The sequence below is a fragment of the Exophiala bonariae genome, assembly GCF_035927105.1.
Source record: "Exophiala bonariae strain CCFEE 5792 chromosome Unknown scaffold_15, whole genome shotgun sequence".
Lineage (NCBI taxonomy): Eukaryota > Fungi > Ascomycota > Eurotiomycetes > Chaetothyriales > Herpotrichiellaceae > Exophiala > Exophiala bonariae.
In genome coordinates this window covers 627,966-638,094 of record NW_027042490.1, presented here as the reverse complement: position 1 = coordinate 638,094, position 10,129 = coordinate 627,966, and the positions used below count along the sequence as shown (strand labels likewise).

The 10,129-nt window shown below is 48.6% G+C and overlaps 3 protein-coding genes across 3 annotated transcripts; 2 read left to right on the top strand and 1 right to left on the bottom strand.

Moving 5' to 3' along the window:
- Positions 1-966: 966 nt before the first annotated feature.
- LTR84_003203 (uncharacterized protein) lies at positions 967-2,381 on the bottom strand (the record flags this gene model as incomplete). The annotated part of the gene is made up of 2 exons (XM_064846798.1): positions 967-2,077; positions 2,125-2,381. The coding sequence occupies 2 exons, from the start codon at positions 2,379-2,381 to the stop codon at positions 967-969; spliced, it is 1,368 nt and encodes a 455-aa protein (XP_064705778.1).
- A 2,728-nt stretch (positions 2,382-5,109) lies between these two features.
- LTR84_003202 (uncharacterized protein) lies at positions 5,110-6,326 on the top strand (the record flags this gene model as incomplete). Its single annotated transcript, XM_064846797.1, has 2 exons — positions 5,110-5,785; positions 5,839-6,326. The coding sequence occupies 2 exons, from the start codon at positions 5,110-5,112 to the stop codon at positions 6,324-6,326; spliced, it is 1,164 nt and encodes a 387-aa protein (XP_064705777.1).
- Positions 6,327-7,224: 898 nt separating this feature from the next.
- LTR84_003201 (uncharacterized protein) lies at positions 7,225-9,045 on the top strand (the record flags this gene model as incomplete). The annotated part of the gene is made up of 7 exons (XM_064846796.1): positions 7,225-7,456; positions 7,512-7,673; positions 7,725-7,833; positions 7,882-8,331; positions 8,381-8,613; positions 8,662-8,697; positions 8,750-9,045. 7 exons carry the CDS (start codon positions 7,225-7,227, stop codon positions 9,043-9,045), a joined length of 1,518 nt encoding a protein of 505 aa, XP_064705776.1.
- Positions 9,046-10,129: the final 1,084 nt, after the last annotated feature.

Sequence of the window (10,129 nt, the reverse complement as noted above, 5' to 3'; positions counted from 1 at the left end):
TGGGTAACTAACAGTGAAGTTGAGCGTGAGGTGGGAACAATGGCTGAAGGTTCATCTTCAGATCGAAGATGCTTGTGCTTTGGCATGTTTGGGGTGGGAAACTAAAACCAGTCAGTCATTATGCCGTTTGAGTAGGGTCAATTCATACTTGAGGTCTCTCTTCTAGCTCAAATTCCCCATCCGTTCAAAACCAATATCCGGAAATGTCGGTAGAAGTAAGGAGGAGACATGAGCTTGGAGAGCGTGATGGAGGAATGGTGAACGAAACTGAAAGGTAGGAGTAGATGATGTGCTGCTTCCATTCTACGGTAGGTACGATGGTAGTGGCAGGGTGGCAAGAGCTCCCAACGGGAGAGGTTGATACCACGTCAGAGGGGTGTTTCCGGCTGTGAATCAAAGTTTCTGCATTGATCGTCCCAGTGTAAGCAAGACAGGCGTTCTACTAAACATCAGATCAAAGTATGGACTCATCATGATGATCCTCCTACCGTGTGGTAATTCGAATGGCTGAAGGCAACTATGAACTGAAACATTGACATACAATCGGTTGACAGAAGAACAACGGCAGAGAAAATGCTTCGCAGCTAAGGCTAAAGCTATCTCCTGGGTAGATTAAACTTAGACCGTAGAACGATTTTGTGTATCATCTCATTGTAGAAGCGTGATGTGCTCCGTACCACGTCTTAGACATTCGAAGCTATCTGTTCATAATGCATGTGCCTTTAACTAGGCTGAATCGCAGTGCTCCATGCAGACTATCCATTCACCCAACGATTCAACGATCTTGAGATCGAGTGAAGGGCTATGAGAACTGAATGTTCATGCTGGGAGCTTCCTAGCTGATATCGCTTCACTCCAACAGACTCGACGTCGATAGCATCCCGCCAGAGCCTTTCCAATCATTCCAATGTTATCATTGACTCATCACCAGCATTATGTTGCTGGCCTCAAGGTCAGAAACATGCCTCACTGTGCAGGATTTGTGACCTGCTGATCGGGTTCTTTAGCTGGCTTGTCCTCGCTGATCAATTCAGGGGTAGCACAGGGGATGCGTGTAGCAGATGCCAATGTCGCCCAATTCTTCACCTTCAGACTTCCCCTCCTCAAGGAAGCATCCCATTCCGATCTCTGATCCACTTCATTTGCGACACGAGCCTCTTCTTGCGTCTCACCGGGTTCTCTCTTTTGACGAATGCGTCGAAGCTTCTTGACCATGGTACTGGGCTTGCGGAGTTTCTTTGGTGGCTCGGCTCGCTGTCGTTCTACTGGCTGCAGGTCCTCACTTGGCTGGCCCCGTTTCTTCGGTAATGTTGATGGCTCGGAATTGTTGGGACGCTCCCACTCTTCATCAGTTAGTTCATTCGCCTCAATCACATAGGTTCTCCTGAAAGCAGAGGCATTGGGAGCTTTGTAACCAAAATATTCGTCGTTACTGCTCCCCATTGGTGACCTGGTTGTGTAGAAGCTGAAACTCATGGCCCGACCCTCTTGCACGTATCGTAGGAGTGTTCTCCACGGTGATCCACGACGCTCTGCCTCTTCGAAGGTCTCTGAGCCATCAAGTACCCGAAACTCGATATGGTCAATCTTGAGTTTTCGCCATAGGAGCCCATACTGGTCAGTGATCCAGTGCTGGAGAATGCGGTATGAGTCGAAGCACCGGGCGGGGAGTAGCACCGTCATTGGAATTTCTAGAAGTGCGTGTGGAGTGTTGACAGGCATATTTTCCCAGGTGATGCGGTAGCCTCTATCCTTCGCCTTATCTTCAGACTCCGCGCTTAGTGCCATGTATGATGGCGCCACAATGGTATGTTCCAGGAGACTGCAGCTTCGGACCCACATTTGTGACTTTGCGGAGAAGTAGTCGTACTTTACGCAGAAGCGAAAGATGTTCCAGATGTTGTTCCAACGTGCAGGAGTGGGTTCTGCAGGAAATTCTTGACCAATACAGTGTAGTCGCGATGCATTGTAATTCTTGTAGAAAACCTGAAGGATGGTTGATAAGATGTATTCAACTCTACGCCACCAGGGTGAGGGCTGTCCGGTGACAAGGCCATGGTCGTACTGGGTCCGGCTCCTGCGCTATCGTTAGACTTTGCAAGGCTGCGTATCATGGTCACTCACTTCTTATCCCGACTCACGATCAGATCTAGGATTGTGAAGAACGGTTCGACGGATACCTGGTGCAGGTTTTGTTGGGTGTCCCACTGGTCGTACTGTTCATAGAAAGGCCGAAAGGAAGAACTGTCCAGGAAGTTGCAGAAATCGTTGATGGTGGGAAATCCGAGATATTTGGCGCATGAGAGTGGCCCATCGACATCAAAGAAATCAGTTATCTCTGGCTCATCGAGCTCAAATCTTCCAGTCTCGTGTCGAGACATTTTCTGCTGCGTGCCCAATCCGCAAGACTACTGTATTTGTGGTGTCGATCGATGAATAGAGGCAACATAACAATTGTTGGGAGCCACACTTCCCACTCTCGAGAGTTGAGAACGGCAGGGATGAGTAAAGCCAGGAGGACGCAGGGAAAATATTAAAGTACATATACCGTGACATGCATTGCCGACTACCAGCACTGGTGGGCACAAGGAAAGTACGCGAGAGCCTTGCGAGCCGTACATACAGCCAAGTCGTGAAGCGTCACAACACTGTGCTGAATCAGCCTATCTAGTATGAGAAACTCTCGCGGCCAATGCAATCATTTTCGTGGAGGCTGCCGCAGTGTTGGCCAGTCTCAATGGGTGCTCTTTGATACTGTCAAGACTATTTGTAGTCTTGAGCCCTCTGTGGCTGCTTAGAGCATCAACTTCTTGGCAGCTGTTATCTCCTACGAAGAATCTAACCATACACGGTTGAAGCACTGAAATTTGCTGAAGAATTGTGTCCACGGACAATGGCTCGCAGAAAAATTCAGAAGTCAGAAGTCTCTTGAAGGACGCCAACTCCCAGTGTGCCTCGTTCGCGGATGAGGTCGCGTGTTGGATGTCCTGTCAAGGGCAAACGGGTCAGCAACAGTTGTCTTGTTTGTCTTTCTCACTGCACAGCAACATGATCTCGACGTCGCACAATAATGATTGTGATTCTGTGGGCGGGAGTATTATTAGTAGACAAGAACACGAGTTGACACGCTGTTTGGGGAGCGGGCTAGAACATTGTGGACAAAGAGCCATGTCTGAAATACCAAAGCCACACTGGTAAGGAGAGAAATGAATGTCCACAGTGCTGCGCAGAGAGCGGAAAGTGGCTAACTAGCAGATGGGAATGAACTCCGAGATGTTGTGGATAGCAATAACACTGAGGCTGAAGTGTGTTCAACCCGACCAAAGCATGGAGGCCCAACTATGCGGCGATTGAGATCTTGACACGGCAGCCACATGTTCATGCTGGTATCCTCGAAAGGCTTCAGCAGCGAATTCATATATTTACAACTTCAAGAATACTGCATTTCCCTTGCTGAAAACGATGGCAAAGGAGCCAATAAATCAGATCTGCCACGACCGTAAAGTGTTTTATTCCATACATGGGTAAGATGAAATATTGTGAACAGCACCTTACTACCGATACTCAGCTCCGCATACATCGGAGCCCAGCTGCAAGTGTTTTATGCTGAAATAAAGGGGGTCTCAAGCTACGAATCGCATGGAGAATAGTGAGTGGAGTAGTATCCAGGACGAAGTACCTAGGTACTTAGGTAGGGAGTCGTAATGCCAAGAGACCGACTTCTCGTCCTGGGCAGTGCAAAAGTTGTATGAGGTAAATGAGGCAAGGTGAGTATAATAGTACTTACCTGAGGAGGTATGAAAGGCGAGGCTTGGATTAAGAACAAAAGGAGATCATTTGAAGGTTCAAGTAGTGTTTGGTAGCCCCGGATGGATAATTCCGATCATGAGGCAGATTGATTTGGCAGTCAAAGCTGGGCACCAAGCCACCGAAGCTAGGGCTGATCTGCCAACGAGTCCACCCATACATCTGGGCACGCGACACTGGAGTCATCCACAAACGCCACAATATCATCAAATTCAATACTGTGTACCTACCACAGTGCCTACTAGGTAAGGGGCCTAGGGTGCTCCAGTACCATCCATAGCTGTGAGGATTCGAATAGGGGACGGAAGCTACCTAGGTACCATGCTTGTTCGCAGCAGCGGCCAAGAACGTGCCATGAGCTGAGGGTGTTTCCCAGGCCACTGAGCGGTGCTCTTCCTTGCCTTGGGTCTTCGATAGCCCCCAAATACAGACGTCGGGAAGGCTGCTTCTCCTGGCCTCTTCCAACTAGCATGTCGACTTCAAAACTTCACTGCACTTCTGGTACTCTTTCTTTGTTATCTTGAGAGATGTATCCGTACGAGTAAATTTTGTTTTGTTTGCTGCTCCTCCCGGATGCTTGTTTGTCGAACCGGTGCTCAGGCGGCTCCCAGCCTTGGCTTCTCCCCTGGACGCGCACTCCCAAGCCCACCGTCCCCACAAGCTGCCGGTCAACCGAATCAGCAAGCTGGACCAAGTCAGTGCCTAGAGACACTCCAAGCCCAGATGACGTTCTCCCGCCTACTTAGTGGTACTGTCTCCAATTATAATCCCTCTGAGAACTTTGATTCGACCTATCCATATCTGGGACCCTGTTACAAGGCCGAACCTACATGAGACGTGCATAAATGAAAAAACACCATCGATCGCCCTTTTCTATTTTGTTATGTCTGTCTGGGGTGCATGAACTGAATCATTCTTGTTTGTTATTCTTACTGTCTTTCATCATTAGCTAACCTTCCAATCACTTTCAGTCAACTCCTTCGTTTTCAGTCCCCATTCAGGCTCGTTCAGTTGCTTTATAGACATTCAGCACGTTTACACTCATTTTAATCCATGAAAAACTACCCGCAGTATTGACCGACGTCCACGATTTACGAAATATCAAATTACCAGCGTTCCCTTAATTTTACTTGGAAAGGAAGAAAATAGCTTGTGAAGCCGCCGGTGTAATCAGGGTTCTCACCATCACGGGCTATCCATTACTGTTCATCGGACCACGGCGTTATCGGTTTGGGGAAAGGCTGTTGTGTTGATAGGCAGGGGCAGACAAGAGGTTCTCAGCTAAAGGATCGAAGAGGAAAGATGAAGTTCATCTGGTTAGCAGCCATCACCACCACCCTTATCCTTGGATCAACACCAGTACTCTCACAAGAGGAAAGTCCTCCGCCAGAAGTCACACCCGAAACCACACCAGATGTAACATTCACGATAACATCTGAAATACCACCTGAAGTGCCTACGGAAACACCACCGCCTGAAGCTGACCCAGCCGTGGAACCTCCGCCGCCGGTGACTGGGGAGCCTCTCCCTGAGGATGGAAGCGAGTATGACCACACGGCAGAGGGTGAAGTCTACAATGTGATCCCACACGTTCCTCAAGATTGCAACGATATCAGAATCTTTAGTGCTCGCGGCTCAGATGAACCCTACCCAGGCCGTGGCGGAGGAATGCTGGGTGTTCTCTGCTCATTGTTTGAGGAAACCGGCGTCTCGTGTGACTATGAGGATGTCGTCTATCCTGCAAACATATCATTCTCGGGGATCTTTTGTCAATCAGCACACACTGGTGCTACCGCTGGCCAGGCTCAGATGACTGAATATGTTCAAAGATGTCCCGACTCACGACTAGTCTTGACTGGATACTCACAGGGAGGAGGTGTGGTTGGGGATATTCTGGGCGGTGGAGGAGGCTTTCTTTTTGGATGCGACCAGCCCCCGAATCCTCCGTTATCCAGGGATACCACGCCAGGATCGAACAGTAAGTCACACGACACTCTTTTGGCGTGATCAAGCAATTCTAACATATCGCAGTTGCCGCCGCTGTGACATTTGGCGCACCTCGTTTCACCACCAACCAATCCTACAACATCGGACGTGGATCGACCTTCAACGGAGTTCTGGGTCGTCAAGGACAGCAACTTGCGGACCTCAACAAATACGATGACATCCTAGCAATGTGGTGCAATGCGGGTGATCCTGTCTGCGCCGTGGGGAGTGAACCTATTAATATCACAGCTCACTGGAGCTATTACGATGAATATACAAACGTTGCATCTCGTTGGGTTGTGGCGACCGTTTTGGGACAGACCGATGTGCGGCTAGACTTGGATCTTGATGGGAAGGACGAGAGTATCGTTTTGACGGGATCAGCGCCATCGAATTCTTCGACTGACAATCAAAGCCGCAGTGGCGGCGGAGATAAAGATGCTGCGCTGAGTTTGAAAAGCCACTCGACGGGTGTTTGGGGGTTATTGGGCCTGGTCGCGTTGGTCACAATTGGTTTGGGCACCATGTTTTGATATATATGTCATGTGGATACCATCTGTATTGATCGTCAACACAGCATATATGCCTGCTGGCTTGTACACTCAGAGCGAGGTGAGTGCTCGTTCAGAGACTTGTCAACTACACACAAAAGCATAAATCACGTGAACCTCAGCTCGACCACATAACATCATCCTGGTATGTATACCCATTGGCTCATGACATGGACGACCAGTCGAATCCGGGTGGACTGATTGTGGTGGAATTGCTTTAATCTACCGTCGAGGGACGCATAGTCTGCGTAAGACCAAAAAAACGGTGGAGAGTGAACTAGGATCATACCTACTTATTCGGAGATCCACGAGTCAGTTGGAGAATATACCGATAGGAGATCAGCGCATTGAGAGCAGCAACGGCAATCGTTGTAAACTGCTTCTATGATAAGGTTGGAGGGCTCGCTGACGACTCCTCTTTTCGCCCGCATAAACGTATTTCAAGGAGACCAAGTTGGCTAACAAAGTTTATTTCCCCGCATCATATCAAGCGCGTCTCTAAAAGTTGGAGTTGGTTATCTAGGAAGTTACCAGTCATTGTTTCCCGATAAGTTTCTCCACGGCAGATTTCCTAACGAGCGCACCTCAAGTTACGAGGCCTGGTGATAAAATACAAAGTTTACAAGCTTCCAGTGACCAGTAAGCTTCTTTAGCGCTGCTTCATGAGCCACGACCTTCCTAAACCATCGAGAGACCTCGCCGGCATTTCATCCGCCCCTGGTTATGATAACGCCAGCATGCCGATCGCAGATGATCGACAAGATTGGAAAGGTGTGATTAAGATGGAGCATAAACACTCATTCTCAAATGTGTCTACCCATCCTCCGCGAAAGGATTTTGAGCCAGTTGCTCGAGCTCGACAACCTCAATCACCTCAAACATGGCAAACGATATCGAAGTCCAAACCGCCACGGTCGCCCGTGCCGAGAGCGTCGATGAGAAATTCGTTGGCGCCAAAGATGTCGACGAAGCACTCCAATTTCTGCACGCCCATGCTGCCACGGCTCAGCTCACTGAAATCAACGAGAAGAAGCTTATGCGGAAGGTCGACTGGATGATCATGCCATTGATGTTCTCGGTCTATTATCTGCAATACACCGATAAGACCTTGCGTATTTCACTATTCTTTCAAGTTCGCAGACAGAACCATACTGAATCGTTGCACAGTTTCTTCGGCCGCCATAATGGGTGTCATTGAAGATACTCATATGCCCGATAACGGCTTCAGTCATCTAGCCATGGCTTTTTATATCAGCTTCTTGTTCTGCGAAATCCCACAGTCATATTTGATCCAACATTTCCCAACCGCAAAATACTTGGCTTGCAATGGTACGATTTGCATTCTTTAATCAGGGCTCAAGCTCACTGTTGCCGAAATAGTCATTCTTTGGGGCGTTGTGGTTACGCTCAATGCGGCATGCCACAGTTTTGCACCTATAGTAGTACTTCGTGTTCTGCTTGGTGTCCTCGAGGCGTCCGCAGCACCTAGGTAGGTTGGAATCTACTTCTCGGAGTATCATCTGACTGAGTTCTCTAGCCTTATCATCCTCACGTCTATGTGGTACAAGCGAGAGGAGCAAGTCGTGCGAATGGGCATCTGGTACCAGGGAACCTCGATCGCACCAGCCGTGTCCAGCCTTGTGTCATATGGCTTCCTTCATTACACCAATTCTCACCCTGACGTGCGCTTCAAGTCCTGGCAGATTCTCTTCCTCATGTGGGGATTGATCACGATCTCGGTCGGAATCCTTGTCTTTCTTTTCCTTCCAGACAATCCTATGAAAAGTCGACTCTCCACCGACGAAAAGCTCTTCATCATCGAGCGCGTCCGTGGCAACCAGACCGGGATAGAGAACAAGAAGCTCAAAGGCAAGCAAGTCAAGGAGGTGCTGCTGGATTTCAAAACGTGGCTCTTGAGTCTCATCGTCATCACGACCAACGTGCCAAACGGGGCTGTCAGCTCATTCGCGAACATTATCATTTCAAAGTATGGTTCATTTCGATAACTTGTCCTGCACATCACTAATTCTATGAAGCTTTGGTTATGACGATTACACCACGCTACTCCTCAATCTACCTGGCAGCGCAGTTGCTTTCGTCTCCGTTGGCCTAGGAACATGGCTTGCAGGCAGGTTCAATGCTAGGGGCCCCCTCATTATCGCCCTGATTATTCCCACACTCCTCGGCGGAGCTTTGATGGCATGGCTTCCTCCAGATAACAAACCGGGGTTACTCGCGGGTAATTTTATGACGAACACAGTTGGCTCCAGTAAGTATCGAGTTTAATCCGAGGACGACGCACAGCTAACATTCAAAGCTCTCCCTATGCTCTACAGTTGGATTACCGCGAATCGTGAGTATCTCACCCAGAACATCCTCCATACATGGTCACTGACTCGATGTAGACGGTGGACATTCTAAGAAGATCACTATGAATGCCATAGTTTTGATGTCGTTCTGTCTCGGTAACATCATCGGTCCGGAAACGTTCCAAGACAAGGATGCACCGCAGTACATTCCCGCCAAAATGACCATCGTCATAATCCTGTCGTTTGCGGTCCTTTTCACGGTCCTTCTGGACTTGGCTTACATTCGGGAAAACAGGAAGAGGGACAGAGAAGGACATCAGGAACTTCCTCCGAACTTTGAGTTCCTCGATCTTACCGACAAGGAGAATAGGAATTTCAGATATGTTCGTTAGATGAATCATGAGATGGTCTGTTGACGGCAAGACGCACCGGGATCTTCAGTTGGGTTGCTGAGGTTAGAAGTCGTGTAATGTGGGAGGGATTTTCGGAACTTGGAATCATATGTGTGTGAAGTGAGAAATCGACTAAAGGAGGAAGGCTAGCTAGGGATGCTGTCACTGCTAGCTTTCTGGTGCCTTCAATATCTAGATACACGACAGTATCTACCTGTCCGAAATTTACGTGTGAGATACATCATACTGGGGCCAAGACAAGCCATCGGCTCTACAGTTTGTCGCTGGTAGTGGAAGAGCGAGATCCTCTCGATCCTCGACTCAGCATGGGGAAGCCACCACTGTGAGCGAAAAACGTGATGAACCACTCATTTATCATAAAACACTGCTGCCTTGTTCTGAGGGGCTGGTTGAATCACCTTCCTTCCTATATCTGCTCAATACTCTCGCGTTGTCTCACCTCCTCCCCTTGAAACTCCATCCTATTTACGTTCTGGCGGACTGTGTTTTCGAACATTCCTTGATGGACGCCCCAACGTGGTGGCTGACGACACTGGGACCCAAGATGAGAGCTCTAGAATGTATTGGACGATCCTGGTTTCACCGTTGACAGATTGTCCGGTATGTTTCAAGGGTAGACTATCGCCAAAGGAGTCTATCAAGCCTGACGCTGCACTGGAAACAGCAACCCGACTCAATCAAGCAGCTTGGTGTTATTGCAGTCACTGTGAGTCTTCACCAAGAGGAAGGAACAAAGCACAATTCTAGCTGCGTGCGTCCAAATCACTTTTTCTATTTCTATGCAAGTTCCCATATATGTATGCTGACACAAAGATGCACGGGCCTCTTCGCCTTTGTCAACTTTCGCCAACTTAATAAGAGGTTCTGCAAGCACTTCTATCACGGTTGAGAGGCCTAATTCTACTGGACAAAGAACGCATATAGTAGATGGTGACTATGGAGACTTGAGGATTTGCTCTTCTTCAAGCTCGAACCCATCGCTTCTTATTTGCTCAAGCTATTTCCATCCTTATCACCAAAGACTTTCCTCCAGTACTTCCCTAGAGTATCTTTAGGTCTTTCG